Here is a 26,318-nt window from a genome sequence, read left to right as displayed (position 1 = left end):
TCCAGACACATGATCCTTCAGAAATCATTCTAATATTCTGATTTGCAGTTTTAAATACTAAAACTGTAATACTGTGAAATATTTGTACAATTTAAAATAACTGTTTTCTATAAAAATACACTACCACTGAACTTTTGTACAGTAAGATTTTTCATGTTTTTAAATAAGTCTCTTCTGCTGACCAAGCCTGCATTTATTTGATCCAAAATACAGCAAAATAATATTGTGAAATATTTTACTGTTTACGAAAAACGTCTTCTAATTGAATATATTTTAAATCTAATTTATTCCTGTGATTTCAAAGCTGAATTTTTAGCATCATTACTCCAGTCGCAGGTTTCAGGTTTAATTGATGAACAGAAAGTTCAGAAGAACTTCTGAAATCTTTTATATAATATTATAAATGTCTCTGTCATCGCTTTTAATCAATTTAAAGCATCCTTGCTAAATAAAAGTATTAATTTCTAATGATTTCTAAAGGATCATGTGACACTAAAGACTGGAGTAATGATACTGAAAATTCAGCTTTGATCAAAGGAACAAATTACATTTTAAAATATATTCAGATAGAAAGCAGTTATTTTAAATAGTAAAAATATTTCACAATATTACTGCTTTTGCTGTATTTGGATCAAATTCTGGTGGGCAGAAGAGAATTCTACTGTTTAAAAGTTATTTTAACAGTTATTTTAATTGGTAAAAATATTTCACAGTATTACAGTTTTAACTATTAGCCTATATTTACTAGTTTATTAAACCATGTTTATATAATAAGCTATTTTTTACCGCTTGTTAACACACTTACATGACTAAACAGTGTTTTTTGGATCAGCTGTGACACTGATTTTGTGATGATTCATAATCAGACTGGCCAGTGATCCACTTGCATGCTAAGGGGTTTACTTTATTACAGACATATTCACTGCCTACAAAACAGTTGCCATGTTGTCCCGTTTCAGCCAACAGAACACGAAATCAGAGGAACAAGTTGTATGAGAACAGATATTCGTCAACACAGTCAGAAACCCGAAGACGAGATGCAGGACGCCTTATTTACCTTGTCAACAGCACCAGATTCTCATTACACTGAGCTGGTGAGAGGCTTAACGCAGGGTGACGTTTCTCTTTGACACACTGACCTACTTTCGCTGAGAGACGCGCGTGCAAAGCTTCACTGAATATGATACATTAACTCGTTCAGGTAATCCAGGAAAACTTGGAATATTCTAATATATATATATATATATATATATATATATATTGATATATAATGTCTAAAATAAAATATAAGCATAGCATAAAAAATGCTTAACATAAATATAAAAGCATAACGTAAAAAAACAGACAGCTTTACGCAGTGACTTATTCATATGTTTCGATCAAACATACAAAAACACCTCTGATTTGAGGTTTGGGTCGTATGACATTGAAATGGCATTCATTGGAGGCGCGCGCCCTGATGCGGAGTCTGATCCATGTTTTCTCGTGCTCACGTGCCAACGCTCCCCGTGCAGAGCAGTGGAGCTGTCGGACGCACTTTACTGCGGGACGCTGCTGAGCAAGTGAGACAGTCACAGACTGTGTTTTTGCAACTGGTAAAACTTCGCAGCAAAGCTAATCAGAGTGTTTTGGGATGGTATGCCTTTCTATGTTGACGTAGAAGCTTGGAACAAGTGAGTATGATATTCCTAGTCGACTACTGCGGTAATGCCTTCCTCTCTTGTGCAGAATATTAATAAGTTTGTTGCTGAGGTTTGAGTTCTGTATATATGCCTGTATATAAGTGCTATATAAGGTATATAAAGAGAAATAATTGCTTAGAAAGCACTGATTTGTGACTATTATGCCATACTGTATTTTAATGTACTATTAGTTTTGTTACAGTTTCCTGTAAGAGGCTGTGTACAGTATATACGCCCACATACACAAAACGTCTTACACCATTAGAGAACATTCTTACTTTAGTGAAAATGCTTATGTTGCATTATGTTCTGATTTAATACTGAAATGCAAAAGTTTCATTACAAATTATAGCATTATATTATGTCAGCATAACTACTTGCTTTAGGGATTTCTTTGTATTTTGTGTCTGCTTTTAACTCCAAGATTGGGTAAAAGCTGATATCATGTTCTCAAACATTCAAGAATCATCCAAAGAATTTCCTGTGCTTCAGTGCACAAAATACAGTAAATGTCAGAACATGTGTAAGTTACCCAGAAATAGCATGGAATCTGAAATAACTTCATGCATTGTTGTATATTATTTATTCTTATTTATTGCTGGTATTGTTATTTATTGTTGGTTTTATGGGTTGTTCCGTTGTGTATTGTGACCTTTGATATACTTGTTTGCATGCCTTGTTCCTCTATTCAGTATGTTTGATTTATGGGATTTGGTTATTTTAAAGTTATTAAAATTTTTCAAAAGAAAAATTTGGGGACAATAAAGTATATTGTTTCGTATATTATTCATCTATGCTATTTGAACTTTTCATTAAAATTTTTCAAAAACTTTTTGGAAAACGAAGTTGCAATTATTTGATCAAAAACACAGTAAAAACAGTAAAATTGTGAAATATTATTACAATTTAAAAGAACTGTTTTCTATTTTAATGCATTTTAAAATGTAATTTATTTTTGTGATGTAAAGCTGAATTTTTAGGATCATTACTCCAGTCTTCAGTATCACATGATCCTTCAGAAATTAGTCATACACATAAAACGTCTTACAGGAGAAAATGCTTATGTTGCATTCTTTTCTGATTTAATACTGCAATGCAAAAATTTCATTACAAATGATATTGTCAGCATAACTACTTGGTTTGGGAATTGCTTTGTATTTTGTATTTGCTTTTAATCAGTGCAGCTTGAGCTGCAGGAACTCCAAGATTGTGTGAAACGTGATGATCATGTTCTCAAACATTCATGAATCATCCAAATAGTTTCCTGTGCTTCAGTGGAAGAAAAACATCTTTTAAATTCACACAGTACAGTAAATGTCACTAAATCTGACATATTTATGCTGTTTTAACTTTACTTTGTTTAACATTTTCCTTTTTGGAAAACGAAGTTGCACTTACTTGATCAAAAGCATTAAAAACAGTGTTTTTCCATTGAACAGGATGAAAAGGGGACGATCAAAGTGTCAGAACTTCACCCCGTCTGAGCGCAGAAGCAAAAGACACAGGAGTGGCGCGCCAACGTATGTCCAGACGGGCTCCTCCGCCTCACAGAAACCCACTGAGGAGACGTGGGGCAACCTGCCACACCACGTAGTCCTGCACATATTCCAGTACCTGTCTCTGGTGGACCGGGCTCGAGCGTCTTCCGTGTGCCGCCGGTGGAACGACGTCTTTCACATCCCTGATCTCTGGAGGAGATTCGAGTTCGAGCTGAACCAGCCAGCCACGTCGTACCTGAGATCCACACACCCAGATCTCATCCAGCAGATCATCAAACGACACGCTCAGCACCTGCAGTACGTCAGCTTCAAGGTACGCCGGTTTTAGAAAGGGCGATCTGCAAACCGTTTTAGATAGAAAAATACAGTAAATATTATTACAATTTAAAACAATTGTTTTCAGTATTCTTTGATGCACTGAAACAACAATATTTGTAACATTAAAAGTCTTTACTGTCACATTTGATCAATTTGACATTTTCCTGGTGAATAAAAGTATTAATTTCATTGATCATTCATGTGATCACATGACATTAGTTTCTCAAAATATCTTAAAACCTTAATATATGTTATTGGAAAATATAGATCCATATGATCTGTTTGAATGTTTATAAAAAACCTAAAATGTTTTACATGTATGTTATATTAGGATAAGAATCAAAACTCTCATTTTAAAGAGACAATGCACCCAAAAATCATTTACTCACCCTCCACTTTTTCCAAACTTGTATGAGTTTCTTTCTTCTTTTGAACACAAAAGATGATATTTTGAAGAATAATGAAATAGTTGCTGGTACCCATTGAATTTTTCTATATTATGGAAGTCAGTGGCTACCAGCAACTGTTTGGTTAACTTTTTGTTTTTTTTAAATTATATTAATTTTTTTTAGCTAATTTGGAACAACTTAAGGGTGACTAAATGACAAATTTTTGATTTTTGGGTGAACTATCAATTTAATTAGATTTTACATTAAAAAAAATTTAATATATATACACACACAGTTTTTGGACAGTAAGATTTTTTATTTTTTTTTACGTTTTTTTAAAGGAGTCTCTTCTGCTCACCAAGCCTGCATTTATTTGATCCAAAGTACAGCAAAAACAGTAATATTTTTTACCATTTATTCCTGTGATTTCAAAGCTGAATTTTCAGCATCATTACTCCAGTCTTCATTGCCACATGATCCTTCAGAAATCATTCTAATATTCTTATTTGCTGCTTAAAAAACATTTATTATGTTGAAAATGGCTGAGTACAAATTTTCAGGTTTCTTTGATGAATAGAACTTCAGCATTTATCAAATATAGAAATCTTTTGTAACATTATAAATGTCTTTATCATCACTTTTGATCAATTTAAAGCATCTTTATTAAATTAAAATATTAATTTCTATAATGTCTTTCCAAACATTTTTTTTTACTGACTCCAAGATTTTGAATGGTATAGTGTATAATGTTACAAAAGCTTTTTATTTCCGATAAATGCCGATCTTTGGATCTTTCTATTCATCAAAGAATCCAGAAAAAAATGTACTCAACTGTTTTAAATATTGATAATAATAATAAAAAAATGTTTCCTGAACAGCAAATTATTAGAATGATTTCTGAATGATCATGTGACACTGAAGACTGGAGTAATGAAGCTGAAAATTCAGCTTTGATCACAGGAATAAATTATATTTTAAAATATATTTAAATAAAAAGCAATTATTTTAAATAGTAAAAATATTTCACAATATTAGCTATAGCACGTCTTTAAAACACATTATATATATATATATATATAGTTTAATGTGTTATTTGTATAGTTATTATTTGTTCATTTATTTTTTAAACACCATTCAGGTTGACAGCTGCACCGAATCTGCAGAAGCAGCCTGTGACATCCTCTCACAGCTGGTGAACTGCACCATTAAGACACTAGGTCTGATTTCCACAGCACGGCCAAGCTTCATGGACGTGTCCCAGGTACGACAGAAACGTACTCACCCTTAACATACGACACTACAGTAGCTGAACATGACATCAGACATCTGTTTAAACCCTGTCGCTAGTTGAAAAATACTATAATGTCCCAGCTGTCAAACGTGGGATTTCTGGATTTCTGTAGCATGTAATTTCACCCTCCACAAAATCCTGACAGTTTGAAAAAGCAGTATAACCAGTATCGAAAGTGACAAGTTGAGGCTCGCCGTGGCTGACTTAGTCACAAAAGATTTGAAAACAAAGAAAGCCTGACTTCTTTATATAACTACCGACGTAATGGAGGGGAATTTGCAGGATTAATCACACTGTAATGTGACGTACAGCTGCCTCTGCTGTTTGTGTCCTTCTTTCTATTTACAACCGTCACACTGGACAACATCCGGGAGGATCTGGATGAGTCAGTGTCCTCACCTGGAGGCTTAATTATCTTTCAATCGCCATTTCACGTTGTCTAGTGTACTCTGTTCAGGTCAGGGCCTTTTCTCTAGGAGGTGCCTCCTCAAAACATTCAGATGAGTAAATAATCAAGTGTAAAAATAGAGCAGAACAGTTGGTTACGGAAGTTTAAATAAGATATGGGGCTGTGTTACTTCTGGTTTTTGCATCATAGTGCATCATTTGTGCTCCAAACGTCTTGATGAGATTTTATTTAATTTAAACTTATTTTAATTATTTTTTTTTATTAATTTTATTTAATTTTAACATTTTTATTTTATTTTTTTTATATTTTATATTATTATGTTTAATTGTGTTGTAAATATTGTATATATTATTTATGTTTTATTTAATTATTCTATAATATAGTTAAGTGTAATGTAATTTTTTTTATATTTTATTTATTATTTTACACTAAGTTTTAAAGTTCAGTGTGTATGTTGTCCTTTGTTGTCATCTTGTTGAGGAGAAGTTATTATTTCATTATGCACCATATTTTATTTATTTTCTTTTGTTTAATAATTATAATAGTTTTATTTAATTATTCTTTAATATATATATATAATATATAAAGATATAAATATAAATAAATTAATTATAAATTAATATATAAATATTTGGATATTATTTTTTATTTTAGTTTTTTTTATATAATTTTATAAAAAAACGTAATTTTAATTTAATTATAATTATATTTTTAAATAAGATTTTATTAAAGCTAAATAATATTTCTTTTGTTGATTTTGCTTGCTTCCATTGTCCTCATTTGTAAATCGCTTTGGATAAAAGTGTCTGCTAAATGACTAAATAAATAAATAAATGTCCACAGGATTTAACAATAACTTAATAAGCTTTAAAGACTGACTTACTGTAAGCTTTGAGGCTGTTAATCGATGGTGTATATGCTTTGGTTAAAGGCATCTGTTCACATTTTTAATAATTGTGTTTATGGTGGAAAAACTACATTACCCATGATGCTCCACAGAAAAGTAATGTAAAAATGCTGAAACTCAATTTTAACAAACAGTACAAGTGTTATATTTAATGATACGTTGGTGGTTTTATGTTAATGGTTCTACACATGTTTAAAAATGAACCAGCCTGTCTCAAACACAAATAGCAGCATCGCAGGGTGACCTCTGTGAAATAATGAAATAACGCTTGATGTAAAGGGTACGAGGACCCCGCGGCTCTGACTTGCTTGTCTTGTCTGGTCTGTTCTCAGTCACACTTTGTCTCGGCTCTGACGGTGGTGTTTGTGAATTCCAAGTCCCTATCCTCTATAAAAATTGATGACACACCGGTTGATGACCCTTCCCTGAAGGTACTGGTCGCCAACAACAGTGACACGCTCAAGCTGCTGAAGATGAGTAGCTGTCCTCATGTATCTCCTGCAGGTCAGTGCGTCACCCTCTGAGTCATGCCAGATCTAATATGAAAATATAAACCTGTTTTCAAGTCAGCAGGAAATCCAAATTGACCCATTTCATTTTTAATATACATTGCTGAGTTTATTCATCTGATTCACTTATATGCAACTGAATATAAGCTAATATAGGTCATGCCACTGCCAAGGTACATACTATAAACTCACCACTGAAATGTCTTTGTGATTTTATTATTATCCAAATTATTATCCAAATAAGCCTATTTATTTTATCCGCAGCATTTCTACAGACATACTGTATAGCCTATATCATATTGTTAGACTGAAAATGATTGTTTGAATGAAAATAAGTAACTTTTAGAGACTCCTTTCTTTGAAAACCTTTTTAAAAGAATGAAAACAAAGGTTTAGATTAATGCTTTGACTTTCTTTACTTCCTCAGATAAGTTTATTTAAACCTAAACCAATGTGAACACACTACCAATATTTTCGTATCACTGAAATAATATAATATTTTGTCATATTTTTAATTAGTTTTTATTTTTTAAATTATCTATTTTTAACTTTAGGTAAAACTTAAGTAATTATTTTCCTTTTTTACATGCATATGTAGTTTTTATTTATTTTTATTTAAGTGTTAGTTATTTTAGTTATTCGTACTTTCGTTATTCATTGGTTATATTAGTTATTCATTCTTTAGTTATTAATTAAGTAAAAATGAGAAACATTGCTTTGGAACACATCTTCGGAACACAAACTAAGATATTTTTTATATCTAATACTAATACAATTAGATGCAACAATACTTACTTTTTCATAATTTTTTTGGCTTATTTCTGTTAATGTCCTAAAACTAGCGAGCTAAGCCAGTAGTAGGCTAGTACTGACAGTGTAAACATTGCTGAAGACGCGAAAACAGGAACAGACAAACCGAATCAACTGAGTGAGTCATTTACGCTGGAACCGTTCTGATTGATTGAAACTCAAACTCGTGACTTTGGTCATTCAGTTCATACGATTCACTAGCAGAAACCAGATCAAAAGACCATAGTCGAATTTTGAAATCGCTTCTAAAGCACGTAGTGATGAGTGAAACTGATCTTTTCTGAAATCCGATTCACTGTTTTAAAGCGCTTCAATCGGATCGCGTATCGCGAATCGTTTGATTCAGATCGGGACTTTGAATGGATCGCGATTGGCACGCCGAATCCTCTGAAATAATGGTTCGCGAATCATTATTCAGATTGGGACTTCAGAGCGCGGATCGTGAATCATTTGATCGGAGCGCCGATCGCTAATTATTCAGATCGGGACTTCGGTGCGGGATGGCGAATCATTTGATTCAGATCGGGACTTCGATCGGAGCGCGGATCGCGAATCATTCAGATCGGGACTTCGGTGCGGGTTAGCGAATCATTTGATTCAGATCCGAACTTCGGTGCGGGTGCGCGAATCATTTGATTCAGATCCGAACTTCGATCGGAGCACGGATTGCGATTCATTTGATTCAGATCGGACGTCGGTGCGGGTTCGCGAATCATTTGATTCAGATCCGAACTTCGATCAAAGGCGGATCGCGAATTATTTGATTCAGATCCGAACGATCGGAGCGCGGATCGCGAATCATGATTCAGATCCGAACTTCAATCGGAGCGCGGATCGCGAATCATTTGATTCAGATCTGAACGTCGGTGCGAGTTCGCGAATCATTTGATTCAGATCCGAACTTCGATCGGAGCACGGATTGCGATTCATTTGATTCAGATCGGGACGTCGGTGCAGGTTTGCGAATCATTTGATTCAGATCCGAACTTCGATCGGAGCGCGGATCGCGAATCATTTGATTCAGATCCGAACGTCGGTGCGGGTTCGCGAATCATTTGATTCAGATCCGAACTTCGATCGGAGCGCAGACCGCGAATCATTTGATTTAGATCGGGACCTCTGAGCAGGTTCGCGAATCTTTTTTTCTTATTTCTTTTTTATTAAACAGTAGAAGACATCAAACCACTGTTATAAAAGCAAAACAATGTAAAAAGAAAACACAAATGGTTTAACAATAAGCCTATAACCATGTTTTTTTTTTTTTTTTTTTGGAGTAAAACCATAATTGTCATAAGGAATGTGTTGGCAAGTTAACAAAAAAGTAGTACATAAAGGACACATATAGAGAGACATCTTCTTCAGAAGAGTGACTAAAACAGCAACTCACTTCAGTTACTGAGAACTATAGTTTATAGTCCAACATTGCTTGTTGTGATTTCCAGAGGCGCAGAATTTAGTAAAGATGCTATGACATGTTCCTATTCAGCAAGTACTAAATTATTTTGATCAAACAATTAAATGACTGTTGTCTGTACCCACTAATGCCAAAACCAAACCTACGCCCTTGGTTGTTCAAATGTATTTAAATGGCCTTATAAAGATAAAAATGCACATAAAAGGTCAAATTTCCATTACCGCTGCAAACTAACCACCTTAGATATGAAGAATATCTAAAGTTTTGGGAGTCAGCCGTCCATAGAAGTCCTAAACCTGCCAAAATACCAGCGCAGTAACACACTCGTCCAATTATTGTTATCAACAAAATTCCAGAAAAAACCTAGATGTAATTTTTCTGTCAATATCACACACCCTTATTGTCAAGTGTGTCATTTGGGACGGGTCCATAATGAAAGTATATTGTAATCACCTACCCTTGTTCATAAACCCAAGTTCACCTGTTGTTTCTCTCTCATCCAGGCATCCTGTGTGTGGCGGATCAGTGTCACGGCCTTCGCGAACTGGCTCTTAACTACCACCTGCTGAGCGACGAGCTTCTGCTGGCGCTGTCCTCCGAGAAGCACGTCCACCTGGAGCACCTGCGCATCGACGTGGTGAGCGAGAACCCGGGCCAGACGCAGTTCCACACCATCAAGAAGAGCAGCTGGGACGCCCTCATCCGCCACTCGCCCCAGGTCAACATCGTCATGTACTTTTTCCTTTACGAGGAGGAGTTCGAGCCCTTCTTCCGCGAGGAGACGCCCGTCACGCACCTGTACTTCGGCCGGGCCGTCAGTAAAGACATGCTGGGCCGCATCGGGCTGAACTGCCCGCGTCTCGTGGAGCTGGTGGTGTGCGCCAACGGGCTGGAGCCGCTGGACGAAGAGCTGATCCGCATCGCTGAACGCTGCAAGAGCCTGACGGCCATCGGCCTGGGCGAGTGCGAGGTCACCTGCAGCGGCTTCATGGAGTTCGTGAAGATGTGCGGCGGCCGCTTGAGCCAGCTGTCCATCATGGAGGAGGTGCTCATCCCTGACAACACCTACAACATCGAGCAGATCCACAGCGAGGTCTCCAAACAACTGGGTCGGATTTGGTTCCCTGATATGATGCCCACGTGGTAAAAACGCACTCTAGATATCCACTCTGGACTACCTGTGCAAACGTTTGGCAGGCACGGCAGCCATTAGACTGAACCGGCTAATTAAAATTTAGCATGGGAAACGGAACATCTGGATCATTAGTGTGGAAGCGCTGCTGTAAAAACATGATTTGCGATTGGATCTCAGAGACGGGATTTCAATGCAAAGTGTTTACAGTTCCACACAAGTGCGCACACGTGAAACAGGGTTTTTATGTGAAATTCACAGGCACGGCAAATGGCCCTGTGGGACTTGTTAAAGAGCTTGTATTTTTTGGTTTAACCATTCTTTTGTGGGCTAAACAGAATAGGACTGGACAATAAACAATATCCTATTGAGATCACGGTAAAATTCATGACAATAATAATACGCTTTGGACTAGGATTAATCTAACAGCAGAAATAAAGCGGACAACAGTAGCCAGTGCATGTCGCTAATAAATCCAATTGTTGTGTGTGAACAGCTGCTGGGTTTAAAACAACCTAGCGCTGGGCAAAATGTGGACAAACCCAGCAATTGGGTTGTTGTGACCCACCGTTTGGATTAAATGTTTAACCCAGCCTTTTGGGTAGTAACCCAGCCTCTGGGTCAAAGCAAGCCAATCGCTGAATTTGTCCATATTTTACCCAGCACTGGGTTGTATTGATCCCAGCATTTTTTAGAGTCAATGAATGACGTAGTTTAGTCTGATACTAAAACTCACCTGACGCTTGCAGTTTTTGCATGAACTTGAACTTCATCTCCAGAGCTCATCACTTCAGCAGCTTTACACCGTTTCATTTGAGAAAAACTACACTCTAAAAAATGCTGGGTTAAAAAAAAAAACCCAGCGCTGGGTAAGATATGAACAAACCCAGTGATTGGGTTGTTTTGACCCAGCAACTGAGTTAAATGTTTAACCCAACTTTCTGGGTATTTTAATTTCACTCAACTACTGCTTAAAAATTACTGTTTTTCTTGCTTAAAATAAACCCAAAATATGTTGGAAATTAACATTTATTAATATATTTAATAAATGCACATTTGTTAAAGGAGAAGTCAAACGATCCCAAATGTGGTTGTAAACGATCCCAGCCGAGGAAGGGTCTTATCTAGCGAAACGATCGGTTATTTTCATTAAAAAAATACAATTTAAATACTTTTTAATCTCAAATGCTCATCTTGTCTTGCTCTGCCAGAGCTCTGTGTATTCTGACTCAAGACAGTTAGGGTATGTCGAAAAACTCTGATCATATTTTCTACCTCAACTTCAAAAATCATTTCAAAATCATCCTACATCGCTGAAGAAGTCACAGTCTTTGGAAAGCGAACATGCAAGGAAGCTCAAACACACTAAACAAAAAAGGTAAAACAGCGAAATAGGACGATTTTGAAGCTGAGGGAGAACATGAGATGGGAGTTTTTTGACATACCCTAACTGTCATGAGTAAGACAAGGCATTAAAAAATATATAAATTGTATTAATTTTGTGAAAATAACTGATTGTTTCACTAGATAAGACCCTTCTTCCTCGGCTGGGATCATTTACAACCGCACTTGTGATCGTTTAAAGCCGCACTTAAACTGCATTTTGAAAGTTCAAACTCAGGGCACCATATCAGTCCATTATATAGAAAAAATCCTGAAATATTTTCTTCAAAAAAACAATTTTCTTGGATGACCAGGGATGAGTACATTATCTGTCAATTTTTGTTCTGGAAGTGGACTTCTCCTTTAATAAGTTAAATAAATAATAATTAAATAATAATAATTTTTAAAAATGCGTATGAATAAAAGTTCACCTTTTGATTATTGCTAGTAATTCTGTGTCTAATTTTTAATTTACAAACTATTTTGGGTTAATTTTAAGCCAGCCATATTGTAGTCTTTAAACAATAGTTGAGTTACATAAACTACCCAGAAGGTTGGGTTAAACATTTAACCCAGCAGCTTTTTTTAAAACAAGCCAGTTGCGGGGTTTGTCCATAATTTCACCCAGCGCTGGGTTGTATTTAACCCAACATCTTAGAGTGTACAGCCAAACAAACTTAAAGTAAAACTCAGAGCTTCACCACAACCTGTCAAAATAAAAGTCCTGTTTAACTTGAAGAAATTATGACAGAAATATATTACTATTGCATACTAATATACAATTCTCAAAGTAATAATAGTATATATTTTTTTTAAGAATATCATACAATCAAGGGACTTTTATTACTTTATAAAGTTATGTTGCTTTCAATAAAATGCAATGTTTTGTTGTAAATAAATTTAATTTGATTACATTTTAAAAGCATGATCAAACAATTAAAGTTGTATTAATTCATTTCATTAGCCGCCATTTGTTATGATACATTTGTACTGAATCATAAAACAGAATCCAGAAAAAAATTGGAAAATAAAATTATTGTCTTGCAGTCCTAAATTAAAAGGTGTTTTACCCGGTGAAAGTTTAATTGTGAACAAAGTTATGTTTACATTTATTCTCAAGGTCTAACAAACATGTAGAAAAGTATTTACTTCCGCATTAACTATAAATATTGATGTTGTATTATATGGAATATTGTGATCATATTTTTCTCCATATCATCCAGCCCTAAACCTTTTTCTGTGACAACAAAATAACTTTGCACTTAACTTTTTTTTTATTTGTACACTATATGTGACCCTGGACCACAAAACATATGGGCCTTTTTTTTAAATAGATGTTAGAATAGAATTAATAGATGTTTTGTTGGGATAGACCAATATTTGGCCGAGATACAACTATTTGAAAATCCAAGGGTGCAAAAAAAAAAAAAAAAAAAAAAAAAAATCTAAATATTGAGAAATGAATTCATAGCAATTTTTAAAAAAATAATTTTTGATATATTTACATTGGGAAATTTACAAAATATCTTCATGGAACATGATCTTTACTTAATATCCTAATTATTTTTGGCATAAACTAAAAAATGGATATGTATTTTTGCTACAGATATACCCATGCTACTTACGACTGGTTTTATGATCCAGGGTCACATATGAAATAATATTTTATAAATGCATGAAATTCAGGCCTTTCCTATCATTTTTTTTGTACTTGTCATTGCAAATGTATAGCGTACAGAACATTCTGGACGCTTTAAAAGACTATGCTGTTGTACAATATGCATTTACACTGTCCTTTTATTAGTATGATCATACTGTAATTATCTAGGATTTGGTGTAGCTGTATTGAGTCTTATAAACACCAAACCACTTTCACTGTAATTCACAGAACAACTGTCAAACGAGCTCAGCTTTACTGGAAAGTGTTTTCTTAAAACATACTGTATATTTAAAATATTTACATGTCAAAGGGAGGTCAATATTTGGAGTCTTTCGTTACAAAAGCTGTAACAATCTGTGGTATTTATTGTCTTTTTTTCATGTAAGTCTGTTATTTTAAGTGGTATTTTGTATTTCTCTTGAATTTATTTGTGCTGGTCTCATTGTTGGCTGGGTAAGGTTTAAAAATTTGTAACAATACTGCAAACTGTAAAAATAAACAGAAAAAAAAAGTTTTTTTTTTTTTTGTTTTTTTTTTAATCACATTCACCCATTACAAAATTAAATTTCATTCAAATTTTCTTAAAGCAAAAGTTTGTCACATTGTAAACAACAATCATATTGCATGAATTAAATTAACTAAATTAACTGGATTTATTCAAGTCAAAAATATTATTTAACTTCACTGAACCGACCATTCATTTATGTACGTCAAGTCAAATCAGGAAAAAAAAGCAGCTCTTTAAGGCAACATGTTTCATAATATGACATAGAAACCCATGCTTTTAAATATTGCTTCTAAAGGTAATTGTCTTTCTAATATATATATATATATATATATATATATATATATATATATAGCCCTGTTATTGGCTGTTTTTTCTTTCCTAAAAATATTTTCATTTAATTACAAACACATATATTTACATTTTACAAAGAGATGTTTTATTAAATAGCTTTTGAAAAGCTTAAAGTGAGATTTATTTGAGGTCTATATCACTTAATATACAAATCTGTGCATATTAAATAATAACCCCCAATTTGCATGTATGAAAAATATTTTCGAACATAATTTCATTAACGGTTTAATTTTGTTTAGAAGTATCCGCCCTTAAAGAAATCCTTCAGCACGTGACATTCTGAAAACACAGTCATGTGGGTTTATTAAAGGATGTGCTGTTCTGACATCCAGACTTCAACCATCTTGTGTCTTCTCTCACTCCCTAAATGGACGGTTGGTTGTGTAGTTCATCAGAGCACCACTAGATAGCAGAAGCATCCCGTCAGAAAGCCGCCTGACATCATTACATAAAACCCGCCTTGGGTTCTGCAAATAGAATCAGCGCAAGAGCCTTTTTTTCATCCTGAGCCTCGACTGTGGTGTGCGTTACACACATGCTGGAAGGATGCGGAGACGAGCCGCGCTCGGCGGGCTATGATCCGTCTGAGCGTGAGGTCATCGCTGACCGCATCGTGAGTGAAGAGCGTCAGCCAGACGTCAGCAGGGCAATTAAATATTCAAATAACGGCGCAGGACTGTGTGATCCGCCTCGGCGTGTTACACGCACACACATCAACAAGCGTTACGAGCCAATAAATTTATTAGGAATTAAGAAGAAGAAGAAGATCCAGCCTCCTTAATCTCACTGTGGCGCTTGTGTTTCTGTCAGCGAGCACAACAAGCTCTGAATATATGAACTGAGATATTATGTAACATCTGCAAACCTCAATTATTACATGAGCAGCTCAAAGCGCAAGTGCATACAAATGTGGTCCACATGACAACAGGAAGTAGGTTTCACAAAAGGGAAAAGGCTCAGCTGCATCCACCGAGCACATTACATTCACGCCGTCGAGAAATTATACGCATGTATTGATCAAGCACAGACTGTAAACCTGAGTTCCAAACGCAGACGCAGCAGGAAACCTGCGAAGCTGGTTTATGAGAGCAAAGAGGTCTAGAAATTGAAACGCACGGCTTCTCTGTACGGCCTAAATGGACACGGCGCGTGCCCACGTGTGCAAAACATAAATGTGGGTTTGAGTTTGTTGCCAATTTTCTGAGTAGAAAAATTCAAGCTTTGTGGCACTGTGGTCCTCTGTGCATGAGGTAGCGTGGCGTGCTGGACTGTGCTGCGTGTGTACTTATGCGCTGGGGCAGGGAGACGAGCCGTGTTCCTGGGATCTGAGAGAAGGAGAGATACACGTGTCTCGGAGACCACGCCACTCTCTGATCCGCTGCTCCCGATAGGACGGGGGCAGCCGCTCGAGCTGCCGCGCGCGGAGGTGAGGGGAGGGCGCCAGTGTTCCCCTCAGGACATGCAAGGTGTACCTGGGAAAGAAAAATAAAGCAGTGGTAAAGCTGGGGACATTGCTTTTAAAATTCTGAGTTCATGTATGACATGTAAACAACATCACTGATATGATGCTATTTAGGGCTGGCTATTGAAACAAATGTGTACATGTTTATCATAACAAATTAGAATATATAACCCTGGACCACGAAACCAGTCATAAGTGTCAGTTTTTCAAAACTGAGATTTATTCATCACCTGAAAGCTAAATAAATAAGCTTTCCACTAATGTATGGTTTGTTAGAATACCACAATATTTGGTCGATATTTAAAAAATATAAATCTGACAGTGCAAAAAAATCTAAATATTGAGAAAATAGTCTTTAAAGCTGTCCTAGCAATGCATAATGCTAATCAATAATTAAGTTTTAAAATATATTTACAGTAGGAAGTTTTCTAAATATCTTCATGGAACATGATTTTTGGCAAAAAGAAAAACATTTAAAACACTTTATATCGAAGAACAGGTTAAAAGGTAAAAATATAACGTAATATGGTGCATATATTTAGCAAAATGCTCCTTTCTACTGTTCATTTTTCTAGTTAATTGCAAGTTTATGGACATCTTTATGGATGGTTTTTGGAGGTAAATGATGTTACATGACATCGTTTACAAGCTGTTATATTGACAAACCTGGAATCTGAAGGTGCACAAAAAAAATCAAAATATTGAGAAAATCGCCTTTAAAGTTGTCCAATTAAAGTTCTTAGCAATGCATATTACTAATCTAAAATTAAGTTTTGAAATATTTACAGTAGGAAATTCACAAAATATCTCCACAGAACATGATTTTTACTTAATATCTTATTGATTTTTGGTATAAAAAAAATAAATTTTGACCCAATGTATTTTTAGCTATTGCTAAAAATAAACCTGTTCTACTTAAGACTAGTTTTGTGGTCCAGGGCCACATACATGTATAGAATAAATAAATAAATAAATAATCAATAATCATATATATATATATATATATATATATATGAAAACATATATATATATTTATATATGTTTTCATTTATTTCACATTTATTTTAGATTTATTATATATATTACTATATAATGCACATTTTTATAACAAATTAAACTATAACAAATAAGAATATCATAATAAATAAATAAATAATTGGGTGGTAAATTCATTATAATAACTTTTTTAATTATATTATTACGCTCTACTCATTTAAATGTGTTTTCATAATGTAGTTATTGAAACACATTTTATATCGATAAAACAGGTTACAAAAATATAATGAACATGTAATATAGTGCATATATTTAGCAAAATGCTCCTTTCTACATTTTTCTAGATAACTACAAGTTTATGGACATCGAATGACTTTTAAATGTTGTTACGTGACATCGTCTACAAGCTGTTATATTGACGTTTTCCAGCTGAAATGCTGATTGAGAGATTGCATGAGACAGGATACACACTCGGTAAGTTGTTCTGTTTCTTTCACTATGCCTTTTGATGTTCATTCATGTTTATTTCACGCAGTATCTGGCTGTAAAGCGGAAGAGACAATTGGTTTACATGCCGCTACACGCTGATGCTTGAACAGAAGCGGTTACTGCAAGGATTGCCAGGTTTTCACAACAACCCCCTCGCTACATTGCCACTCAAAACTAGCCCAAAACTAGACCAATCGTGTTTTGGTGAGGGGTCCCCTGATAAAAATCACATTATTGATCACTTCTACCCACAGACATGAAAAACAACCTGCATCAACAGTGTTCAAGTAACCCAGTTTCACAGGAAAACCATGGACTTGGCAACACTTGTTACAGCAGATCTGTTGCACCACATCAAAGAACACCAAAGCGGTATTTATCGTTTACATTTCACAATAAAACTGACAGAAACAAAGCACAAAGTTCACTGCTATTTATCAGATGAGAGGCACACTACAAATAACGTTATAAACTCTAAACAGCAGAGACTGATTTGTGGGATTTAAAGGGACAGTTCACCCAAAAATGAAAATCAAGTTATGATTTACTCACCCTGTGTTGTTTTAATGCCATATGTCATTACTTCTTTTTCACACCACAAAAGCAGATTTAAGAACAACTTCATTTTAATTTTTGGGTGAACTATCCCTTTAAGAACTGATATTGGTTCATTAAAATGAGTCGATTTAAAATCGATATGTTCAACCCAGCCTTAATGCTACACATAATGGTAGAGCTTAATTTCAGTTACCTTGGCAGTAAAGCAACAACCGTTGTTAAAATGCAGACGAGGTAGAACATGGGGTCGGCCATTTGTTTGTGCATGATCCAGTAGGGGTCAGACGGAGGGTTGCAGCTGATACAGATGGCGCTGTAGGCCAGACACACGATGAAGTACACCAGCACACTGCCGATCATGATCACCCAATGAACCACCGTCTGCACATCAAACAACATAAGGGCATTTGAGGAAAAACACTGATATTTTGACATAAAAGAGAATGATTTAAACATGCTGTAACCTTAAAAAACTCAGAACAGTCAAAAATAATACCTTATCAAGAAAAAGCTGCAAAAATGTTTCACTGTGCAAATTATTGAAGGATTCGAATGTTAAGACAAGATCACACACTTTTATGTCAAAAAATGCCTAAAGACGTTCCAACAGTACCATCAGAAGAAAAGTAGGTTAGATTTGATTATTGTTAAACACTAGAATATTAATTTATTGTCAGTGTTCAGTGTAACTGTAGTATTATTTATATACTATCATAATTTTTATTAATATATTGAATTATTTGGAATTTTTTTATTATTTTAATTTTAGTTTAATTTTTAGTTTTAGAGCTTTCGTCATTTTTATGATTATTTTTTATTTATATTTCATTTATTTTATTTACATTTTGCAAATTTAGGTTTTATTTATTTCAAGTTAGTAATTTTATTGCTTCAACGTAAACTTATTTAGTTAGTTGCCAATGCAACGTCTAATTTTCATTTATGTTTTTCATGTAATATTTATATTTCAATTTATTTCAGCTCGGCAAGAATGTTTTTAAACGTTTAAGTTAACTATAATAACCCTGCTTCCATTTTTGCACAATAAATACAAAAAAAAGTAAAATATTACAATTTAAAATAACTCTTCTATGTGAATAAAATGTAATTTACTGCTATGATCAAAACTGAATGAATTTTCAGTGTCACATGAGATTTTTCAGAAATCATTCTAATATGCTGATTTGCTGCTCAAGAAACATTTTGAAAACAGTTGTGTTGCTTCATACATTTTTTCCAGGGTTTCAAAAATAGTTCAAAAACAGCATTTGTTTAAAATAATGTCCTAACATTATACTTGTCATTACTGTTGTCACTTTTGATCAATTTAATGCATCCATGCTGAATAAAGGCATTTCTTTTATATTCATTTCTTAATATTTTGAATGTTAATCAGTGTAGACATAGATCTGAGATGCTGTGTGAGTGTGTTGTGCAATGATTAAGCGGAGCATGAACTCACCCAGCTCTTGATTTCAATCGCCAGATGCAGGATGATGGTGAACAGAGACACCGTGTTCATGGGAGTGCCGAACGCAAATATGCCGATGTCTGAACCGTTGTATGTCTTGAGAAAGTAAAAGCATTGATCAGATAACAGCTTACTCCAAAACACGTGATACAGAAACAGACAAGACACTGAACAGATGTTCTTACCCAGTATGGAATGAAGAAGCACACTAGACTCTGATAGAAAGCATCAAGAATCGCAATCCAAAATGTTGAACGCCTGTAGCCCTGTTATCAAACATTTCAGTGTATTACAAGAAATGCACTTTGACTGACATTCAAAATATTTTAATAATGTTACTATTCACAACTATTTGTTAAAGGGATAGTTCTTCCAAAAATAAAAATGTGCTGTTAATTTACTCATCCTCAGGTTATGAATCACCAAGGACAACGGTTTCAGCTAAAAACTTCTTTACTGTTCTACTCAAGAAAAAAAGAGCCACCTACATCTTGAATGGCCTGAGAGTGAGTAAATTAACAACAAATTTTCATTTTTTGGGTGGAAATCATATTTGGAATTCACCCATTTTTAAAAATGAACTTGCAGTGAAACTACAGCCTAACTGTGATATTTATGGTTTCTGTGGATGACTCCTAAATACCATGGTTAGATACTTGGAACCAAGGTTTCTATAAAACAAACAAAAAAGCTGAATGCTTTTAGAAACTATAACTGCCATAGTTTAATGAAATTCATCCTCCAACTCCCTTAATTCATTTTTATTACGAACCTTCTAACAAAAAATATCTATACCAGATTGTGTTAATAGCACTAGAGCAATGATAGACTGAGTTACAGGCGACAGCAGGATTCCTCACCTCCGAGTGCTGTCCTCTCTTATAGAGCTCAGGCAGGCTCAGTAACGTGGCGTCTGACACCTCTTTGTCCACGATCCCAAACATGATGGGAGGAGCAGAGGTGAAGAACAGGTTGAAAAATATCATGAGCCAGTAGTCGATCATGGCCGTGGCGGAGAAGCCACAGAAAAACTGATACCAGAACAGCAGATTTACATACGCCTGAGTGAGACGACACAAGTTAGTTAGTGCTTGTGATTTTTAAGGAACAGAAAATAATTTACTACAATTCAAGTTTCCTTCAAGAAATACAAGAATGACTGTTTGCAGTGTTCACTACCATTCAAAAGTTTCTGAAGTGTACCAAGGCTGTAATATTGTGAAATATTATGACAATTTAAAACTCTTCTATTTTTATATATTTTAAAAAGTAATGTACGATGATGTGTATGATAAAAAAAAAAAAAATCTATAATAAATATAAAGTTAAAAAAGAACAGCATGTATTTGAAATAGAAATCCTTTATGACAATGTCTGGAAACTAGTTTCTGCCAGTGAATAAGAAATTTAAAAAAGGTCATTGCGACTTTTTGTTTCAAAGTGCATGGTATAAACACATAATTCTGACTTTTTTCTTACAGTTCTGACTTCTATTCTCAGAACTGTGAAATATAAATGTGCAATTGTGAGTTATAAAGTCAAATTCAGAGGAAAAATGGACTGACCATTTTCTTACAACTGCACATTTATCTCTCACAATTCTGACTTTAGAACTCACGATTGCATGTTAAATGAATGTTATATAACTTAGTTTATATTAGTTATATTAGTTTATATCTCACAATTCTGAATTTTTTTCTCAGAATTGTAATTTTATATCATGCAATTCTGATTTTATAGTTTGCAATTGTGAGTTTATATCTCTTAAGTATGAGAAAAATTCAGAATTGTGAGATAAAACGTCAGAGTTAACTTTATTTTATTATCAGTGGCGGAAACAAGCTTCCATAACAATTAAATGTGTCCTTTCTGAGTAAAAGTAGTATTTCTTTAGATACTAAATAATACTTGAAACTTTTGAACAGCAGTGTAGGTTTCAATTTTCTTTGTGACATGTTGACAACGCTTTGATACATTTGTAATGAAACAATACAAATGTATCAAAGATACAAATGTATCAGCTATTTACTTTTGAGTGTCACTGTGTTTTGGGTGGTTACTAGGATGTTGCCAAGTGGTTGCTTATTGGCCCAAGTCCAGCACCACTACTTACTTAAAAATCTAAAATTAAATGTAACAAAATTTGTTGCCATGGTGATAATTACCACATTCTTGTAAAAGAAATAGATGACCATGTTGGCCAGTCTTGAGTAGCACCAGTGTCCGTGAACCAGCAGCAGTCTTTGGAGGTGTTTGAAGCGTGTGATGGCAAAATCGCTGGCCATGACAGCCTGCAGAACACAAATTTGGCATGAAATCAACATTACTAGTTACACTCATTATTTATGGTTACACTTATTTTGAGAAACACTATGTCTTAATTATATCCAATGACATTCGGTAACTTGATTCTGGAATTCAGGAAGACTTTGGACATGTGTAATGTTAATACATTTTACATTTCTTTGCTTTTTTTATGTCAATATGGTACACTGTAAAAAAATTAATGATGAAAGACTGTAAAAATGCTACAGTAAAAACCTGTTAAATGGTTAATGGTAAGTTCCCCTACTATATATGGTGAAAAACTTTATTGGACATTGCATGTCATTTTACAGTAGTATACCATTTTCAGAAGTGAAAAAGATTAATAACCGTGAACTGACATAGAATTCACTGCATTAAATTTTTTTAATTTTATGTTTTTTTCTTGAAGTAACGGTTTCTTCTTAATATTTTCTTATCAGTTTTGTACATTAGGGTTGTATGTTACATCTAATGTTGTTAAATGAATGTTTATTGCATTATTTCAGTTTCATGTGTGTTGCCATGATGGTGTTTAGTGTTTGTGTGAATGACGATGTGCACTTTCTATGTTCATATTTAAAGCTGCTTGTGATGGGCTTTGGTTCATCATGTGACTTTCTCATCGCCCCCTGCTTTTGGTGGTTACAAAGGTACAAAACAGATTTCAGTGCTTCATTAGGTTGGTATATAAACATTATATTAGTTAAAACAATTACGATATTTTAATGTAAATTTAATTTAAAACCGTAAATCCTAAAACATTGCTACCGTATTTTTTTGCTGTAAAATTCTGGCAACCACAGCTGCCGGTTTTTACTGGAAATTTTACTTTTTTTTTTTACAGTGCATGTTTAATGTTTAATGAGTTTTAAATAAGTTAGATAAAAAGTAGTCTGAATGCATTACCTAAAATGAGTAACCTAGATTATATTACTAACTACAGTTTATGATCATCAAAATCTGTAATCAGTAACGGACCACAATTTCTAAGTAATCTAAGCAGCATTGTACCTGCAAATTTACGTATAGCCTAATCAGTAGAATGTCTGAAGCAGACTACTAATATAAAGTGTAACCTTTTTTAACAAGGTTTATTTAAATTATTGTTGTGAATGTTTATAATAAATTATTTATTTGTGCACATAATTATATATTTTTAAAAAAACATGCCTTGGAAATTTTTCATTTAAAACAGATAATGTACTCCGCCCTCCAATTCCTGATTGGACAAAATCAAGCTCCGCCCCACATTTTTTCTTAATCGAGAAGCCACTTCATTTAGATACAGGTCACAATAGGGAAGGAAAATGCTCATGGTTTTCTTTTTATGCCGACTTAAAACACACCCAACCCAGTCGATCAGAAAAACCTCTTTAAAAATTAAGGTTTCATTGATTTATACATAACTGCAGTGTCTTAACTTCATCTGAGAGTGGGTTGTAAAAAACAGAAAAACAAACCTGCATCCCCTCCTGCCCAGAAACTCCAATGCCAACATCTGCAGCTTGAATCATGTTCACATCATTGGCGCCGTCACCTGCATCGACACAAATCACATTGTATCGCAACAGAAAACCAATGTACTTCACGAACCAGCACAAAAGTGATTTCAGCAAGCCCTTCGCCTCAAATCAAAGGTTTCATTACCTACAGCGAGGGTCATGACCCTCAGTTTCTGCTGTATGATTTTAACCACAGCGCTCTTCTGCAACGGCGTCACTCTACAGCAAAGCACCGCACGGCAGTATTTGCAAAGCTCCACAAACTGGTCCACCAGATCATCCGACATAGCCATGCTCAGAGTCGCCCCGTCTATCACCAGGCCGATACTGGGATCCATCAGCGGGCCAGTAAACGTCGAGTTGTAACCCCTGAACCCTCCTGGTGACAGCGTGCTTCGTCGCACCTCTCCTAGTGTCTCTTCCAACCTCATTTTACACACGGACTGCAATATAACAGAGACTATGTTAGTATTTTATCTTACAAAACTGTAAAGTGTCACATTCACATTTTTGTTGCATGCATTTGCTTTTACATGATACTGAATGTAAATAAGTTTAGTATAAACCACCATTCAAAAGATTGGGGGTGGTAAGATTTTTTGATGTTTTATGCTTACCACGACTGCATTTATTTGATCAAAAATATAGTAAAAATAGTGAAATATTATTATGATTTAAAACAGCTATTTTCTATTTAAATATATTGTAAAATAAAATTTATTTCTGTGATGTAAAGCTGAATTTTCAGCATCATCAAGTGTCATATGATCCTTCAGAAATCATTCTAATGTGCTGATTTGCTGCTCAAGAAACATTTCTGATTGTTATCAATGTTGAAAACACTTGTGCTGCCCAATATTTCTGTGGAAACCATTTATTTTTCAGGATTCACAGATGAATAGAAAGCTCAGAAGAAGGACGTTTATTTGAAATAGAAATCTTTCATAACATTATAAATGCATCTGCTGTCACTTTTGCTCAATTTAATGCATCCTTGCTGAATAAAAGTATAAATTCTTTCTTTTAAAAAATCGTTTTAGCTCCAAACTTTAGAATGGGAGGGTACCTACCATTTAATTTATTCTTTTTCTGTGCATTTTTAGCCTAAATGATATTAGAGATAAAAGACTAACATTGTAAACAAGATCAAAACATCACAGTTGTTCTTTCCGTCTAAGCTGTGATGTCAGTAAGTTATCTCCCGTCACGCTTTTAGTTCGCATTGAACATCAACATCAACGTAGCATGACGTCACACCAAGCATTCCAGATCTTATCTAACACAAGTTTACGTGAATGCACGTTATCGTGCAATGACATCATGATCAAATTAATGTTCATGAGCCGAGATGTCGTGTGTCGAAGCCACATCCACATACTTTACATTCTGGCCCTGCTGTGTGTTTTACCATGACTGGTTTGAGAATATATCTGGGTTACGTCTAAATGAAATTTCAGTTGTTGCCCATTTCACTATGTTACATAAATGGCTTATGATTGTCTCATTTCCACACAGATTTCTATTTAGGGAATAAACGAAGATATAAGATGATGATAAACGATCTTATACCTCATGAAAAACTAGGACAACAGAAAGCGAGGGTTTTAGATGCACAAGATGAGGCATTTCATAAAACGTGTAAAACAATATGTGGAAGTCTTCGGGAGGAGATTTAATGTTGAAATGAAACTAGAGCGGTTTGCTGCCCTCCTCAGAAGTGTGAAAATAGGATTACAGAGCAGCAATATGAGCCATTCAGAACGGTGAATGCACTTTTTCTCAGCGCTCTTAAACACAGACTCAGGCAGACATGAAATGAAAAACAGCATATCTGACAAATTGTTGCGAGCGTGTTTATGTGTTCGAACACGCTATGGAGAACTTCACTCTTGAGGGCATTAAACTGTGTAACATTGAAGCCTTTGTTGTCCCAGATAAACCAATTAACCCTTCTCCTCTTTGTGCAGGTTCAGTGTTTTAAATCCCAAACAACATGTGCAAAACGTGACTAACACTCAGCGTGCACTTACTGAGATATCTGATCCTGCTGGAAAGACCTGGTTTAAGAACGCTAATGTACAACACTGTTTTAGTACCACATAAAAAAAAATCTAAGATTATGAGACTAAAGTCATAATATTTTGACAATAAAGTCAAAATTATGAGAATAAAGTTGTAGCAATACGAGATTAAAGTCATATTTTGAGAATAAAATCGTAGCAAAATGAGATTATAGTCGTAATATTTTGAGAATAAAGTCATTGCAGTACAAGATTAAAGTCGTAATATTTAGAGAAAAAAGTCATAGCTATATGAGATTTAAGTCGTAATATTTTGAGAATATTGTAGCAAAACGAGATTAAATTCATAATATTTTAAGAATAAAGCCAAAATTATGAGAATAAAATCATAGCAAAATGAGATTTAAGTCATAATATTTTGAGAATAAAGTCATTGCAATACAAGATTAAAGTCGTAAAGAATAAAGTCATAGCAAAATGAGATCAAAAGGTTGTAATATTTTGAGAATAAAATCATAGCAAAATGAGATTAAAAGGTTGTAATATTTTGAGAATAAAGTCAAAATTATGAGAATAAAATCGTAGCAAAATGAGATTAAAATTGTAACATTTTGAGAATAAAATCGTAGCGATACATCAAAAGTGTTCTGAAGGTTGAAGTTGGCTCCAACTCTGTTAACTTAAGTTATAATGCTGTCTTACTGCTACAACTTTATTCTCATAATTTTGACTTTAATCTCAAAATATAAGACTCATAATTTTAGATTTATTTTTTCTCTTTTTCATTTGGCACTAAAATGCATCGCACTAATGCGATGTTGTTCACAAACCTAATTTTTCTTATGAAACTGGTTGACAAACACAGGTCTAACCAGTGCCTGCTCTGCTCGTTTACAGAATCTTTAGTTAGTTGTCACACTGTCACTAACTAGCACAGTGAAGTACCTTCCTGTTGGTGCTGAAGGTGAACACCAGGTCTTCATGCTCGAGCAGCTTGCAGGAGTACGCGATGTTGATGGCCGTCTCGGGTTTGTCCCCTGTCAGCACCCACACCTGCATGCCAGCCCGTCTCAGAGCCTGGATGGTTTCTGGGACGTTTTCTTGGAGACGGTCCTCAATGCCGGTGGCCCCTGTGGGAAAACTCCAGAAGGTCAGATTACATTTCATGTCACAAAACTGTGACTTTGAATATTATCTGGAGGATTACACTCTTACAAATGAAGGGTTTTTTTAATGGTGCTTATGCTTGC

General features: G+C 34.6%; 2 protein-coding genes across 3 annotated transcripts in view; one reads left to right on the top strand and one right to left on the bottom strand.

Moving 5' to 3' along the window:
* Positions 1-1,307: 1,307 nt before the first annotated feature.
* Positions 1,308-13,195, top strand: fbxl3l (F-box and leucine-rich repeat protein 3, like). Of its 2 annotated transcripts, XM_051127013.1 has the most exons (5): positions 1,308-1,673; positions 3,122-3,494; positions 5,027-5,149; positions 6,828-6,999; positions 9,732-13,195. In XM_051127013.1, exons 1-5 carry the CDS (start codon positions 1,639-1,641, stop codon positions 10,373-10,375), a joined length of 1,347 nt encoding a protein of 448 aa, XP_050982970.1. In that variant the 5' UTR covers positions 1,308-1,638; the 3' UTR covers positions 10,376-13,195. The 2 variants fall into 2 exon arrangements, with proteins under 2 accessions (XP_050982970.1, XP_050982969.1); XM_051127012.1 differs by lacking the exon at positions 1,308-1,673 and having other exon boundaries at positions 2,722-3,494.
* Positions 13,196-13,955: 760 nt separating this feature from the next.
* atp10b (ATPase phospholipid transporting 10B) overlaps positions 13,956-26,318 on the bottom strand; it is a 46,446-nt gene continuing 34,083 nt past the window's right edge. The window contains exons 13-21 of the mRNA XM_051128387.1: positions 26,014-26,198; positions 23,193-23,490; positions 23,006-23,082; positions 21,404-21,529; positions 20,099-20,299; positions 19,424-19,504; positions 19,230-19,334; positions 17,961-18,148; positions 13,956-15,734 (exon numbers count right to left, since the gene is read on the bottom strand). Coding sequence (XP_050984344.1) covers positions 15,548-15,734; positions 17,961-18,148; positions 19,230-19,334; positions 19,424-19,504; positions 20,099-20,299; positions 21,404-21,529; positions 23,006-23,082; positions 23,193-23,490; positions 26,014-26,198 — 1,448 coding nt within the window. The 3' untranslated portion in view covers positions 13,956-15,547. The remainder of the gene's footprint in view (positions 15,735-17,960; positions 18,149-19,229; positions 19,335-19,423; positions 19,505-20,098; positions 20,300-21,403; positions 21,530-23,005; positions 23,083-23,192; positions 23,491-26,013; positions 26,199-26,318) is intronic.

This window comes from Labeo rohita, chromosome 14 (assembly GCF_022985175.1).
Source record: "Labeo rohita strain BAU-BD-2019 chromosome 14, IGBB_LRoh.1.0, whole genome shotgun sequence".
Classification (NCBI taxonomy): Eukaryota; Metazoa; Chordata; class Actinopteri; order Cypriniformes; family Cyprinidae; genus Labeo; species Labeo rohita.
This window is presented reverse-complemented; position numbering and strand designations above follow the sequence as displayed.